General features: G+C 38.7%; 1 protein-coding gene across 1 annotated transcript; it reads right to left on the reverse strand.

Annotated features, from left to right (window-relative positions):
- Positions 1 to 15,024: 15,024 nt before the first annotated feature.
- On the reverse strand, positions 15,025 to 15,956 carry LOC143383755 (vomeronasal type-1 receptor 4-like). Its single transcript, XM_076838654.2, has one exon. It carries the CDS (start codon positions 15,919 to 15,921, stop codon positions 15,025 to 15,027), a length of 897 nt encoding a protein of 298 aa, XP_076694769.1. The 5' UTR covers positions 15,922 to 15,956.
- Between the last annotated feature and the right edge of the window lie 1,682 nt (positions 15,957 to 17,638).

The following is a 17,638-nucleotide window of genomic DNA, read 5'->3' on the forward strand; positions in this document are numbered from 1 at the left end:
TAGTTAACCACAGCTGAAATCGGTGAAATTGAAACAAAAGAAACAAAAATATTGACAAAACAAAAAATTGATTCTTTGAAAAAATAAATAAAATAAACCTCTAGACATGCTAATGAAGAGAAAAAGGAAGAAACCTCAAATTACTAAATTATGAGATGAAGAAGGAAATATCACAATGGACATGTTTGAAATACAGAAGATAATTAGAAAGTATTTTGAAAATTTATACTTCAATAAAATAGAAAATAGCAAAGACATTGATAAATTTGTAGAGACAAAAGACTTACCCAAACTGAATGAGGAGGTCAAACATTATTTAAACAGATCAATTTCAAGTAATGAAATAGAAAACACAATCAAAAGCCTACCAACCAAGGAAAGCCCAGGACCAGATGGATTCTCAGTTGAGTTTTTCAAGACTTTCAAATAAAAATTGACACCAATACTCCTCAAAGTATTCCATGAAGTAGCAAAGGAGGTAACCCTTCTAAACTCATTCTATGAGGCTAAGATCACCCTGATATCAAAAGAAGACAAAGACACATCAAGGAAAGAAAACTTCAGACCAATATTCTTGATGAACATAGATGCAAAAATTCTCAATAAAATTCTAGCAAATAGCGTAAAAAACATATTAAGAAGATAATGCACCATGATTGAGTGGGGTTCATCTCAGGGATGCAGGGTTGGTTCAACATATGGAAATCAATAAACATTATTCATCATATTAGTAGACTTAAAAACAAGAACCAGATGATCATCTCAATAGATGCAGAAAAAGCATTTGACAAAATACATGTTCAAAACACTAGAAAAAGTAGGGATAGTAGGAACATACCCAACATTATAAAAGATATGTTAAGCCCAAGGCCAGCATCATTCTAAATGGAGAAAAATTGAAAGCATTTCCTCTAAGAACTGGAACAAGACAAGGCTGGTCCTCTTTCACCACTTCTATTCAACATCATCCTTAACCCTAGCCAGAGCAATTAGACAGAAGGAAGAAATTAAAGGGATACAAATAGGTGAAGAAGAATTCAGACTATCACTATTTGCTGATGACATGATTCTCTACCTAGAAGATCCAAAAACTCTATATAACTAGTAAATGAATTCAGCAAAGTAGAAGGATGTAAAATCAACACCCACAAATCAAATGCATTCCTATATATCAGCGATGAATCCACTAAAGAAAAATGAGAAAAACTACCCCATCACAATAACCTCAAAAAAAATCTGGGATTTTGTTACCTTTGTTAGAGACAAAAGATCTACCCAAACTGAATGAGGAGGTCTAATAAAATAGGTCTAACAAAATCTAACAAAAGAGATGAAAGATCGCTACAATAAAAACTATAGAACATTAAAGAAAAAAAATTGAAGAAAACCTTAGAAGATGGAATGATTCACCATGCCCATGGATAGGCAGAATTAATATTGTCAAAATGTCCATACTACTAAAAGCATTATACAGATTTAATGCAATTTCTATTAAAGTCTCAATGAGATTCTTCATAGAAATAGAAAAATCAATCATAATTATTTGGGAAAAAATAAGAGACCCAGAATAGTCAAAGCAATCCTTAGCAAGAAAAGTGAAGCAGGAGGCATCATAATACTAGACCTTAAACTATACTATATAGGTATAGTGAGAAAAGGGGCATGGTATTGGCACAGACGTGTAGACCAAAGGTACAGAACAGAAGACACAGTGACAAACCCACATAAATGCAGTTATCTCATACTAGACAAAAGTGCCAAAACATTCAATGGAGGAAAGATAGCCTATTCAACAAATGGTGCTGGCAAAACTGGAAATTTGTATGTAGCAAAATGAAATTAAACCTCTCTCTCTCTCACTCTGCACAAAAAGCAACTCAAAGTGGATCAAAGACTTAGGCATAAGAACAGAGACCCTGCACCTAATAGAAGAAAAAGTAGATTCAAATCTTCACCATGTCAGCCTAGGATCTGAGTTCTTTAACAAGACCCTTAAAGCAAAAGTAGTAAAATTATGAATCAATAAATGGGATGGATTCAAACTAAAAATCTTATTCTCAGCAAAGGAAACAATAATTTGAGGAGAGAGCCTACAGATTGGGAGAAAATCTTTACCACATGCGTCTCCTATAAAGCATTAATCTCTAGAATATATAAAGAACTTCAAAAACTTAACACCAAAAAACCCCCCAAATAACTCAATCAATAAATGGGCTAAGAAACTGAACACACACTTTACAAGAAGAAATACATTCAATCAATAAATATATGAAAAAATGCTCAACATCTCCAGCAATTAGAGAAATGCAAATAAAAACTGCTCTAAGATTCCCTCTCACTCCAGACAGAATGGCAGTCATCAAGAATATAGGCAGAGACTCAACATGGCGGCAGGTGGGGAGGCAGCGCTTTCAGTACCTCCTCAACCACGTGGACAGAGAGATGCATTAGAATGTTCAGATTCTACCTGCTGAGAAACTCCTAGCAAAATTCCGCTGAAGTGAATACCTGCTGGGAATTTTGAATACCTGCTGGGGAATTTTGGGATTATTGGAGGCAACAGCTTGCCCCAGATGGGTGAATCTCTGCCATGCAGTGTGGTGGTCCAGGCCCACTGCCACTGCCTGGCGACCAGCCCAGTAGAAGGCGGTTTAGCACGGCTTGGTGTAGAGACCCTATGAAAAGGTTGCTAACCAAGCCTTCATAAAACAGTGAACCAGAACTGAAACCAACCGAGACTGGGACAGACCAGAGACAGGCCAGACCCACCCCTCCCATCGGACACTCCGGCAAGGAGTCTGGGGCCCGCCATAGCAGAGAGCTGACGTCACCAGAGTTTGGTGGTCGGGATCCCTTCCCAGCGGAATCGACTTTAGCAGGTGTGTGACTCCCACCCCCACCAGATACATACAGCTGGGAAACCTCAAAAATCTCACCCCAGATTTCCTTGGGTGTGACTGTAGGGGCCGAGGGAAGCAGAGGGGACTCCCAATCCCCAACTCCCCCTACCACCAGCGGTGACACCCAAGGCCTTAGCCGCCAGTTCCCAGGGGCGTGGCCACCAAAGGATTCTGGAAAAATTAAACTGTTGGTTCCCAGATACCGCTCCACAGCCCTGGGGTTTGGATGAATGACAGAGAGAGTGCTCAGTCGTTCGGGAAATAGGGCACGCAGTGGGGCTGCAAGTGTAACCAGATTCTTGGAGATCGCCTCCGGTGAGCAGGGTCTGACTGGCTGGCAGGAGGAAGGGGGGGAGAGGCGGTAGAAGAGAAACGGCTCTGGACTAACAAGATTAGAGAGATGACCAGTAGGGGAAGAGGAGTCCCCTTACAGGGACTGCTGCCTGCCCATAGAGGGCAGAAGCTCAGCTCGGAGGGCACAGCTCCACCTACTGGAAGAGAAGAAAATAGAACTCTAAGACTTCATTTATCTTTTTTTTCTTCTTTCTTTCTTTTCCCTTTTCAATTTTTAATGTTCTTTCCATTCTCTTCTATTCTACCTACCTTTCTCTCCCTCTTTCTCTTTAAGGACTCCTTCCTTCCCATTCCCCCTCACTTTCATCCCAAGCATTACGTCTTTCATGATGCGTGATTTTCTAAATGCAAATAGGTGATTGTTTCAAGGCTGTCTATAGGGCTCCTAAATACCTAGCTGTTACCAAATACCCTGATCCATTCGCCTGTTAATATCCCCCTTCAGTAGAGCAATCTTCCAAAGTAGCCAAGACATACTAACCTTCATACCATCATAGCACCCAACCTAAACATAAAGTTCTAAGACCAAACAACAGATCACTATATGCATACAGAATCCGTAAGCCTTTTATGAATCGAATGAATCAGCTTTAAATTACAATAAAGCCCAACATCTTTAGGCATAGTCTCCCACCACAAAGGAGAGACCACAGAGGTATACAAAACCAAAACAAATTTATAGGAGAAAACAGAAACACAGCAGTTAAAGAGTTAAAAAGTAACGTGAACACCATGAAAAAAAAACAAGGGAAAAAAGGATTACAAACAATGCAGGACAACTTAAATTTACAGGAGAACCTAGAGGCATCAGAAAAATGGACAGAGAAAGAACTCAAGGCATACCTGACTAAGATGGAATGGAATCTTAAAGAAGTCATTAGACAGCAAGTCCAAACAATGAAAGAATACTTTGAAAATGAATTACGTACGCTGATTCAAGTAGAAAAAATGATCTCTACCTGGAGATAGAGATTTTTTAAAAAAATCAAACAGTAATCCTAGAAATGCAGGAAACCATAAACCAAATCAAAAACTCAAATGAGAATATTACAAATAGGCTAGATCAAATAGAAGTCAGAACATCAGATAATGAAGACAAAGTTTATGAACTCGAAAAGAAAATAGTCAACGCAGAAAGGCTGGGAAGAAACCACGAACAAAACACCCAAGAAATATGGGATGTAATAAAAAAAAACAAACTTAAGAGTCATTCGGATAGAAGAAGGTATAGAGGTCCAAACCAAAGGAATGAACAATCTGTTGAATGAAATAATCTTAGAAAACTTTCCAGCTATGAAAGATGGAATGGATTGCCAAATCCTGGAATCCTACAGGACCCCAAATATACAAAACCGTAATAGACCAACTCCAAGACACATTATTATGAAGATATCCAACATACAGAACAAGGAGAGAATATTAAAAGTTACAAGAGAAAGGAGGCAGATTACATTCAGGGGTAAACCAATTAGGTTAACAGCTGATTTTTCATCACAGACATTGAAAGCGAGAAGATCCTGGAACAACGTATTTCAAACACTGAAAAATAATGGATTCCAACCAAAAATACTGTATCCAGCAAAATTAAGCTTCAGGTTTGACAATGAAATTAAAATATTTCACCATAAACAAAAGTTAAAAGAATTTGCAGCCAGAAAACCAGCACTACAAAGCATTTTGAGCAAAACACTACAAAAAGAGAAAATGAAAAACAGCACCCAAAACTAACAATGGGAGGTAACTCAGTAAAGAGGGGAAAATAACCAAAGAGGAAAACTAAGCCAAATTAAAATAAATAAATAAATAAACATGACTGGAAGTACAAACCATATATCAATAGTAACCCTAAATGTTAATGGCTTAAACTCACCAATCAAGCAACATAGGCTAGTAATCTGGATTAAAAAAACAGATCCAACAATATGCTGCCTTCAGGAGACTCATATGATAGGAAAAGACATACACAGGCTGAAGGTGAAAGGTTGGGAAAAATCATACCATTCATATGGTCCTCGGAAGCAAGCAGGAATGGCCATACTCATATCGAATAAAATCAACTTCAAACCTAAGTTAATCAAAAGGGATAAAGAAGGACACTATATACTGTTAAAAGGAACCATTCACCAACAAGACATAACAATTATCAATATGTATGCACCAAATAATGGTGCTGCAATGTTCATAAAACAAATTCTCCTCAAGTTCAAGAATCAAATAGACCACAACAAAATAATTATGGGTGACTTCAACACACCGCTCTCACCATTGGACAGATCCTCCAGACAAAAGTTGAATAAAGAAACTATAGAACTCAATAACACAATCAATAACCTAGACTTAACCGACATATATAGAATATATCAACCATCATCAAGTGGATATACATTCTTCTCAGCAGCACATGGATCCTTCTCAAAGATAGATCATATATTATGCCATAGGGCAACCCTTAGTAAATATAAAGGTGTGGAGATAATACCATGTATCTTATCTGATCATAATGGAATGAAACTGGAAATCAATGATAAATGAAGGAAGAAAAAATTCTGCATCACCTGGAAAATGAACAATATGTTATTGAATGATCAATGGGTTACAGAAGACAAAGAGGAGGAAATCAAAAAATTCTTAGAGATAAATGAAAATACAGACACAACATACCAGAATCTATGGGACACAATGAAAGCAGTTTTAAGAGGGAAATTCATTTCCTGGAGTTCATTCCTCAAAAAAAGAAAAAAACAACAAATAAATGAGCTCACACTTCATCTAAAAACCCTAGAAAAGGAAGAGCAAAACAACAGCAAATGTAGCAGAAGGCAAGAAATAATTAAAATCAGAGCAGAAATCAATGAAATTGAAACAAAAGAAACCATTGAAAAAATTGATAAAACTAAAAGTTGGTTCTTCGAAAAAATAAATAAGATTGACAGACCCTTAGCCACGCTAATGAAGAGAAGAAGATAGAGAATTCAAATTACTAACATACAGGATGAAAAAGGCAATATCACAACAGACACTACAGAAATACAGAAGATAATTAGAAAGTATTTTGAAACCCTATATTCCAATAAAATAGAAGATAGCAAAGATATTGATAAATTTCTTAAGTCATATGATTTGCCGAGATTGAGTCAGGAAGATACACACAATTTAAACAGACCAATAACAAAGGAGGAAATAGAAGAAGCCATCAAAAGACTACCAACCAAGAAAAGCCCTGGACTGGATGGGTATACAGCGGAGTTTTACAAAACGTTTAAAGAAGAATTAATACCAATACTTTTCAAGTTATTTCAGGAAATAGAAAAAGAGGGAGCTCTTCCAAATTCAGATCCCGAAACCAGACAAAGACACTTCAAAGAAAGAAAACTACAGACCAATATCTCTAATGAACCTAGATGCAAAAATCCTCAATAAAATTCTGGAGAATCGGATACAAAAGCATATCAAAAAAATTGTGCACCATGATCAAGTAGGATTCATCCCTGGGATGCAAGGATGGTTCAATATATGGAAATCAATAAATGTTATTCACCACATCAATAGACTTAAAGATAAGAACCATATGATCATCTTGATAGACACAGAAAAAGCATTCGACAAAGTACAGCATCCCTTTATGTTCAAAACACTAGAAAAACTAGGGATAACCTCAACATTGTAAAAGCTATCTATGCTAAACCTCAGGCTAGCATCATTCTAAATGGAGAAAAACTGAAGGCATTCCCTCTAAAATATGGAACAAGTCAGGGATGCCCTCTCTTACGACTTCTATTCAATTTAGTTCTCGAAACACTGGCCAGAGCAATTAGACAGACAAAAGAAATTAAAGGCATAAAAATAGGAAAAGAAGAATTTAAATTGTCACTATTTGCGGAAGACATGATTCTATACCTAACAGACCCAAAAGGGTCTACCAAAGAAACTACTAGAGATAGTAAATGAATTCAGCAAAGTGGCAGGATATAAAATCAACACGCATAAATCAAAGGCATTCCAGTATATCAGCAACAAATCTTCTGAAATGGAAATGAAGACAATCACCCCATTCACAATATCCTCAAAAAAAATTAAAATACTTGGGAATCAACCTAACAAAAGAGGTGAAAGATTTATACAATGAAAACTACAGAGCCCTAAAGAAAGAAATAGAAGAAGATCTTAGAAGATGGAAAAATATACCCTGTTCATGGATAGGCAGAACTAACATTATCAAAATGGCGATATTACCCAAAGTTCTCTATAGGTTTAATGCAATGCCAATCAAAATCCCAACGGCATTTCTTGTAGAAATAGATAAAGCAATCATGAAATTCATATGGAAAAATAAAAGACCCAGAATAGCAAAAGCAACTCTAAGCAGGAAGTGTGAATCAGGCAGTATAGCGATACAAGATTTCAAACTGTACTACAGAGCAATAGTAACAAAAACAGCATGGTACTGGTACCAAAACAGGAGGGTGGACCAATGGCACAGAATAGAGGACACAGAGACCAATCCACAAAATCACAACTATCTTATATTTGATAAAGGGGCTAAAAGCATGCAAAGGAGGAAGGATAGCATCTTCAACAAATGGTGCTGGGAAAACTGGAAATCCATATGCAACAAATGAAACTGAATCCCTTTCTCTCACCATGCACAAAAGTTAACTCAAAATGGATCAAGGAGCTTGATATCAAATCAGAGACTCTGCATCTAATAGAAGAAAAAGTTGGCTCTGATCTACATATTGTGGGGTCGGGCTCCAAATTCCTTAATAGGACACCCATAACACAAGAGTTAATAACAAGAATCAACAAATGGGACTTACTTAAACTAAAAAGTTTTTTCTCAGCAAGAGAAACAAGAGAGGTAAATAGGGAGCCTCCATCCTGGGAACAAATCTTTACTCCCCACACTTCAGATAGAGCCCTAATATCCAGAGTATACAAAGAACTCAAAAAATTAAACAATAAGATAACAAATAACCCAATCAACAAATGGGCCAAGGACCTGAACAGACACTTCTCAGAGGAGGACATATAATCAATCAACAAGTACATGAAAAAATGCTCACCATCTCTAGCAGTCAGAGAAATGCAAATCAAAACCACCCTAAGATACCATCTCACTCCAGTAAGATTGGCAGCCATTATGAAGTCAAATAACAACAAGTGCTGGTGAGGATGTGGGGAAAAGGGTACACTTGTACATTGCTGGTGGGACTGAAAATTGGTGCGGCCAATTTGGAAAGCAGTATGGAGATTCCTTGGAAACCTGGGAATGGAACCACCATTTGACCCAGCTATTTCCCTTCTTGGACTATTTCCTAAAGACCTTAAAAGAGTGTACTATAGGGATACTGCTACATCGATGTTCATAGCGGCACAATTCACAATAGCTAGACTGTGGAACCAACTTAAATGCCCTTCATTAGATGAATGGATAAAAAAATGTGGCATTTATACACAATGGAGTACTACTTAGCACTAAAATATGATAAAATCATCGCATTTGCAGGGAAATGGATGGCACTAGAGCAGATTATGCTAAGTGAAGCTAGCCAATCCCTAAAAAACAAATGCCAAATGTCATCTTTGATATAAGGAGAGCAACTAAGAACAGAGCAGGGAGGAAGAGCATGAGAAGAAGATTAACATTAAACAGGGACGAGAGGTGGGAGGGAAAGGGAGAGAGAAGGGAAATTGTATAGAAATGGAAGGAGACCCTCAGGGTTATACAAAATTACATATAAGAGGAAGTGAAGGGAAAGGGGGAAAAACAAGGGAGAGAAATGAAGTACAGTAGATGGGGTAGAGAGAGAAGATGGGAGGGGAGGGGAGGGGAGGGGGGATAGTAGAGGATAGGAAAGACTGAAGAATACAACAGACACTAGTATGGCAGAATGTAAAAACGTGAATGTGTAACTGATGTGATTCTGCAATCTGTATACAGGGGAAAAATGGGAGTTCATAACCCACTTGAATCAAATGTATGAAATATGATATGTCAAGATCTATGTAATGCTTTGAACAACTAATAAAAAAGAATATAGGCAACAATAAATTTTGTGAGGATGTGGGGAAAAGGTACATTCATAATTGCTGGTGGGACTGCTAATTGGTATAACCATTATAAAAAGCAGTATGGAGATTCCTCAGAAAACTCAGAATGGAACCACCATTTGACCCAGCTATCCCACTCCTCAGTTTATACCAAAAAGATTTAAAATCAGCATCCTATAGTGATGCAGCCATTTCAATGTTTATAGCAGCTTAATTCATAATAGGTAAACTATGGAACCAACTTTGGTGTCTGTCCTTCAATAGATGAATGGAAAAAGATAATATGGCAGAGATTGGCTGTTATTTGGAGAAAAGGTAGAAAGAAAATCCAAGAAAACAGACAAGTGAGAAGATGAATATAAATTTAGAAAAAAATTAAAGATGTAAGAATAAAACAAAGCTGCAAAACACCATTCATAAAAACATTCCTCTACATCCTTATTAAAAATGGTAGAGATGTTAACAAATAAAAAAAGATATTTACAAGAAGTCTTGGGTCTGGGATGTAAGCTCAGTGGTATAGCACTTGCCTAGCATGCTTGAGGCAAGGGGTTTGATCCTTAGCACCACATAAAAATAAATAAAATAAAGGCATTCTGTCCATCTACAACTTTGACAATATAAAACATAAAGAAATAAAATAAATCGATGGAAAATTGAACCATCTCCATCAGCATTCAAAAGTTTCTTAGCCTTGTGTCTGACATCTCATGGGATCATCAGGCTCAGATCTGCCCTCACAGACCTGGTCACTATACCACTAATCTGGACTTCAGCTACTTCAGGCTTGGTCACACTGCAGTCCCAAGATGTCAATGCTGCTCCAACTTGCAGAGACTACCAAGGATATGCTCATGCAAAGGAGTGACCCTGAGAAGCATCAGGAAGATGGGGGCCACCAGCACCCCCAGCAGGGAGACCCCAGGCACCATCAAACCCACAGGCATCTCCACACTAGACCTGCAAGTTCCAGCTAGTGTCCCCAGACAGAGGTGTTTGCAGGGGCAAACCTGCTGGCACCCTGGTCCTCCAGGCCCTGGCCTGTGTCCCAAGATGAGTGTGGCCATGTGCAACCAAACCTGGAGTCTCCCTGGCAGCAGACTGTAAGTAAAATAAAAAATGGGCACAGAGACAAGATGCAGAGGCAGGAAAAAAATGGCTGCTTGTCCAAGAGTCCATGTTTATTTATACCAATTGGTTACATTAGGTCATTAGTACCATAACTACATTAGAGTCCATGTTTATTTATACCAATAGGTTACATTAGGTCATTAGTACCATAACTACATTACTGTTTATTGTATCAGTAAGGTTGACTATTCTGCAGTCACATTCTACAGTTACAATATGCAATGTTAGGACCTTTGTGCAGTGCTCGAGAAAGTCCATTGTTTAAAAAGTTCCTATTATGTGGACAGGTTCAGGCCCAGAGGAACTTGGTAAAAGATTGTGGTTGTCTAACAAGAGAGTTTCTTTATTTCCAGGAGTTGTGTGCATGAGATCAAGGTCGAGGCTGATAAGACTCTATCACAGAGCCTCCTTATTCAGGACATTGCTACAGCAGCTAGGCATTCCTTGTCTTTGTACAGAAGCTTTCCTAACAGCCAGGCATTCTGTGTCTTTGCACAGAAGATTCCCTAGCTGACAAGCATGCCACCATCATGAGGCTATCAGAGACCCGATCCCAAACACAGGACTCCTACAGCAGACCTCTGGGTGGTGGTAGCAGCGGTAGTGGTGGGAGTTGGTGTCAGCAGGCAGCAAGTCAGCAGCAGCTGTAGTGAAACAGTGGCGGCTGCAGTGGAGGCTGCAACTGAGGCTGTGGGGGCAGCATCTCCTAGGCAACCTCTGGGGGCAGTAGCAGTGTCTATGACAGCTGGGTTGGGGGAAGCTGACCGAGGAGGCAGCAGCAGGTGGCTGCAGCTGCAACGGCAGCAGCACCCAGAAAGAAGACCTCCAGGCGACCTTGGGGAGGCAGCAGCAGTATCAGAGGCAGCAAGCATTGGTGCTGTTGGTGTAGGCAGCAGCTGATTAGAGAAAGGACCTCTGGGCTCTGAGGCAGCAACTTCTGAGGTAGCAACGTGGGTACCCAGAGAAAAGACCTCCAGGCTTGGCAGTGACCTCTGCGGCAGCATTGGCTCTGGTTGGAGAATTCTTGAATCCAAACTGCCAGTCTATGTTTTTAACTGAAGCATTTACGCCATTTACATTTCATGTTCTTACAGGGACATCATTTTTATTTCCTGTCATTTTTATTTCTGATTGCTTCTGTGACTCATTATTCGTTTATGCATGTATTATTTATTCTCCAATCTTTGAATGGTTTCTGGTTTTCCTTGTTCATGTTTGCTAATATCATTTATTCTTTGTGAAATATTTCATTAAGCATATTTTGATTTAGTGGTTATGAATTATTTTAGTTTCTGCTTATCATGAGAAATTTATATTTCATCACAAATTCTGAACTACAATTTTGATTTGATGTAGAAATTTTGACACCTGCTATTTTTCAGGGCTCCCTATGTATTTTTCAAAACCTTTTGGCTTTTAAGATTTGGGTTAATAAATCCATAAAAGTGTTAATTAGCTTATTTCTAAATGTGATCTGCCATTTTTCTCATGATGCTTTCAAAAATCTATCAATGTTATCTATATTGGGAATTTTAACTATGATGTGCTATGGAGAGGACTTTTCTTGGATATTATCTATTTGGATTTTAAATGCCTCTTGTATGTAGATTTGTGTCTCACAGGATTTGGAAAATTCTCATATTATTTCTTTCAAAATGTTATGCAATTTTAAAAAATTGTTCTTTTTAGATATCCATGACTGTAGAATGTATTTTTACACATTGTACATAGGTGGAGTATAAATTATTCTAATTAGGATCCCATTCTTGTGGTTGTACACGACGTGGAGTCTCATACATGAACATAGCTGTTATGTCAGATTCACTCTGCTGTCTTTCCTATTCCTATCTCCCACCCCTTCTCTGTTTTTTCCTTTATATAATTCACTGAATTTCTATTCTTCCCCTACCTGCCCTTGTTGTGTGTTAGCATAAGTATCTTGGAGTCTTCATTTATGCCAATGATTTTTAGATTTGTCTCTTGATATTATCTCTTATTTCTTGAATTTTTCTGGTTATGATGTTTTAGTATCTTTTCTTTATTTTCTAGATTATACATTTTATCTTTTGGCCCCAAAAAACTTTCTGCTTTTTGATATAATACATTGGTGATGCTTTCTATGAAATTTTAACTTTGATTTATTCAGTCTTTAATTTGGTTCTTTTTTAGAATCTCTCTCTCTTTACTGAAATAACCTTTCATTTGGATATTTTATTTCTTAGTTCCTTCTTTTTTTTTTAAGAAGGCGCTTTCTAAATTCTTTATCTGTTGTTTCCTCCAATGTGATGTAAATAGGATCAGTTTTTTCATTGTCATGGGCTAATTGAAGGGGGCTTGTTCCCTTGCTTTTTCATATTGTATGCATTTCTACATGGATGAATGAATTTTTAAGTCTTCTACTTTTCTGAAAGGCACCATTTAGTGAGCTTCTTTCTCTTAATTGCTCCAGTCTGGGTGAATATTTAAGCATTGATTCTCTTTGAATCATCTGGTAGGCCTAGTATAAACACCATGTGTATAATTTCATTACCCAGTATACACACCCATACTCAGGCATACTGAATCATATACATACAGTCATTCCCATACTTTAACAGACAAATACTCACAATGCAGACACCAATACAACTGTCGTATTTCACTATCACATCATCACACGTTTGTATTCATTGTGTGTCTCAGTACCTTGTGTGTGTGTGTGTGTGTGTGTGTGTGTACATTTGTGCTTATCTACAGGCCTGTGAATGCCATAAAGAGAGTGGCCTTGTCTGATCTTTATGTTCCTTTTAGCCTACCACATCCCGCCAGCACAGCATGTCCACATGCAGCGTTTAAACAGGCTCTGGTGTTTGCTGGGAATGCACAACATGTGAGGGGAAAAGCCACGGTGCTCAGCTTTCAGGCATGCTGGCTCCTCCATGAACTGAATGACCTCGACCCACTCACCATAACCTCACGGCCCTGCCCTTTGGTCCTGGGTGTGTTTGCGCACTCATGCTCAAGATCCTCTCCTCCTTCAGGCTCCCTACACTCCCCCCTCCCCATGTCTATCATGTCCCCCGGGCTCCATTCCTTTATTTACACCCTGTAGGTGCCCTTGTCTCTTGCCCACCCAGCTCTGTCTGCTCCTCTCCTGCTCCTTTCCCACAGCATACTTCATCATGTTTCCATGGAACCTGGATCCCCTTCTGCCTTCGAACCATGCTTTGTCATTTTACCCTCTGTTAATGGGACACCTTGTCATCCTCCTCCCTCCAGAACCCAGTATCCTTACCTTCCTCACACACACGCTGTCTTTGTAACCTAAGCCCAGCACTGACTTGAGCCCCTGAGCAACATGTGGCATCCTTCTGTCTTCTCACTCTCCACCTTCTGCTCTTCCCCAGCACTTTGTGGACCCACCCTCCAGGCTCTCCGCTCCACCATCTTAACTCTGTCATCCCATTGCCCTGTGTCCTCTGTCACTCTCAGCTGTCACACAGCCAGACACTCTCAGTCTTCTAAATGCTGCACTATTAAATAATTGCTGCTGGTTATTGTTGACATGTGCCCCAAGAGTTGGAGTGTGTGCACAGTGATCGAATTCTGAGGCAGGTCAAATGGAGAAAAATTATGAGAAATGAGTTTATCAGACAAGTTAAGGAGTAAAAGTTCTCTGTGGATGTGCTTTCTAGAATTTTTCAGAGGCATGTCAGATTCCTCCAGGCTCTGCTGGGGTGTTGATTTTCAGTAGGCTATCGTTGAATAGTGGTTGCTTTCAGGGCAGCCTTAGAGATGGAGATGGAGATTGGGGATAGGATCAATGACAGGAGTCTCTCTTACACCTACTTGGCTGCTCTAGATGTAGAACCACATTGGTTTTACTTGGGGCCTCCAAACTACTATAATATGCAGTAGTATGCATGGATTCAGAAATGCATCAGGGGTCTTGGAGTGCATTACACTGCATAAGGCAGGATGCCTGCATGAAAATGCTCCACTTTGCAGTGCACCAGATTCCAACCTGCAGGGCCACCACCATCTAACTACTCTTTTCTGGGCCTCCCTTTATTTCATCTTCATTTGCTAATCACACTAATGGTACAATTTTGGAAACAAATCCTATTAATTTCGCATATATTTTAGGTACTTTCTGGATCTGGTTTCACCTTTCAAGAAAAGCTCTCCATAAGATAGGAACATATAAGATAATTATGGAGAATTGTTATACTTCAATACCCACCACTCATGTCTCCAGCAGACATTTTCAGGAGTAAACCACTTGTTCAGGCATTGTGATTAAACTGACTTTGAAGGTGAAGCTGCTCATTCACTTGCCTTCAGCTGTATAAATTCAGCCTACTGTCTACAGGATGCTATGTATCAACATGAGGAAAACCAACTTTATTTCCCATCACCATGGCCATGAAAATCTGGCATTCAGCCAGCTGAGAACCCCAATGCCCTTTGGAGTTTACAATAGAAGCACAGGTGATCTCCTATAAGTTTTTCTATTGGTGTTTTCGCATGAAGAATGACTTAACAATTGCACATTATGCAAAAACATATGACTCATATAATTATGATCAAATTTAAGAATATTTGCTCTTTAGAAGCAGTGCCTGGATAAAATGGTCTCACAGCTCATGAGAAGAAAGGGGCTCACAGTGGGAAAACACATGGAGATCAGTGCATTAATGTTCACCAACCACCAACTGGGATTAAAGATCATTGTAATACAAACATTTAATAAGGAGGAAAGAGTGTGGAAAATCACAAAGGTGCCCACCAGGACAAGGATTCTCTGGGTGGCTCTGGACTCAGGGCAGGATCTGAGGGAAACTTTGATGCTGTGAATGTGCTGAACCCTCTGCTTGTGCCTGTACAGAAGGAGAACCATGGAGCCACTGGACCAGATCATGAGCAAGGAAAAGACAACTTCAGGAAATACAAACAGTGTGGTGTATAATGAGTCTGTGATTTTGTCATGCCCTGCAATAGAGCAGTAAACATAATCTCTTTTCTCTGTCACATTTTTGCTATTCCTTTTGCTAAGCACATAGAGAGGAAAAATGGAATTCACCACCATGTACAGGATCCAGCAGAGGGAAATGGAGAAGCCAATGTACTTTGGAGCTTTTCCTTTGAGATCCTTCCAACAGGAGTTCAAGGGGCTGATGGTGATGTTCTGGAAGATGCTCAAGAGGCAGGTGATGGCAATGGACATACTCCTGCCCAGTCTCTGAATATACAAAAGAAGTTTGCATCCAAGGTCATTGAAGTAATGTTTCAGCCCAAGTGTTGTCATTGCCTGAGGGATTCCTTTGGAGAGAATGACCAAGGAATTTGCTATAATCAAGTGCCTGAGAATCAAATCCGTGGACCTTAAATTGTGCTCATTGCAGAAATGGACTGAATGATAATAAAGCAGAGAGAAATTTCCCAGAATTCCAACAGCAGTCTGTGATAAGAACATCAGTCCCATGGCCACATCTCTGGAGTCCATTCTCTCACTTAGCACATTTTCCTTTGAATGATAGCAACTCCTTGCTATGATCAAAAAAATGACTCATTAAAATTTTTGTAGTGAAGCACAGTGGTATATATCTGTAGGTACCAGCTAATCAAGAGGCTGAGGCAGAAGTGTGGTTTGAGCCTAGGTATTAAAACTCAGCCTAGGAAACATTGCAACACTTGTCTCAAAATATATTTTTTACACCAGGGATAACTTTTACTGTGTACATGGGTTGGATTAAAAAACATCAAGGTGTACCAAGGAATAGGGGAAGTTCCCAGATTTTAATAAGAAAGTCAACTTTAAAAATCAGTTGATGATAACCTGGAGGAAGCAATGGAAAGTGAGATCAGTGGACAGAAAGCATAATTCAATATTTGCAGCATAAACTGATATTTGATAGTCATATTGAATAAGAGGTCTGTGTTGAGCACTTCAGTAGAAATGATTCCTTATTTTTTCATTAATTATCTTCCTTTTTTGGTGTGTGTTTTGCTGTGCTTATTGTTTCGTGGATACACACACATATGGTTTTTCTTTCCTAATTTTTAGAATTTTAACATTTTCTGCTTTCTGTCTTGAGGGTTAGGGTTTTTGAATAGTATTTTTGATTTTGTTTTCTATTGTTTCTCTTTCTTCCTTTTCTTCTGGTGACAAATTCTATTGTTCTCTCTTTCATTCTCCCTTTACTTTGTATGTCCATTTTTTCTTCTCCTTCCTTATAATCATCACATGCTACATCTCTTCTGTATTCTCTCCATTAAATTTTTAAAATTATAAACTTATTTCTACCTTTTTATCACATGTTCTTTTCTTTTAGTTAACTCTGTTCTTACCATCTTTCAGCACTAATTGGTTTATACAACTCCTGACCCCATCATTAATGCTTTTGCAATTATTTCTGCTGTGGATGCCATTCTTGACACCTCTTGTTTGCTTTAATGCCAGATACAGTTCATGGTTACTTGGTTTTTTTCTGGAAGCAATCACATTTCTGTTTTTTGTCACAATTCACATTGTAGGTGCATAGTAGGAATCAAGTATTTAGTTTAATGCTGTATATTGTTCACCTAGGTTGTTGCTTATTGTTTGTTTCCTCCTATTCTGTGAAGTGCTGGAAACTATAGAGATGCTACAAGTTCACAGGGTAGAAACTCTGCTGCTGAACTAAATTCAGTCAAAAGACAGCGCGCCTTGTTCAACACACAAAGGAATGACACTCAATCTTCAGCTATCCCTTAATGCAAAGAATAGAAGAGTCAAAAACCCAAACTAATGACCAGGCCCCAGGTAGAAACAGCTAGGGGTGGGCCCCTAGGTCCCGCCTATGGACATCCATTGTTACAGCTGAAACAGGCTGTGGACACCACACCTATGAAAGGGTCTCAATACAGATCACTCTAGGACAATTCTTTCTTCAATAGACCATATTCTAGGTCACAATGGAAGTCTTGGCAAGACAAAAGAATTTGATGTTATCCTGTGAATCCAGATCAGAGTGCAATGAAACCGGAACAACAGCTTGATACATAGAAACCAAACAAATAGGTGGAGGTTGAAAAATATATTTCTAAATGAGGGATGGAGCATACAAAAAAAAATGAGAGAAGAAATCAAGAAATTTTAAGAATAAATGAAAACAGAGATATAACATATCAAAATCCTTGGGAAAGTATGAAGTCAATTCTAAGAAGTAAGTTCATAGCAT

Source organism: Callospermophilus lateralis, chromosome 18 (genome assembly GCF_048772815.1).
Source record: "Callospermophilus lateralis isolate mCalLat2 chromosome 18, mCalLat2.hap1, whole genome shotgun sequence".
Taxonomy (NCBI): domain Eukaryota; kingdom Metazoa; phylum Chordata; class Mammalia; order Rodentia; family Sciuridae; genus Callospermophilus; species Callospermophilus lateralis.

Excerpts from the sequence above, each read along its gene's own strand:
- LOC143383755 (XM_076838654.2), bottom strand. The coding sequence starts at position 15,921 with ATGGACTCCAGAGATGTGGCCATGGGACTGATGTTCTTATCACAGACT.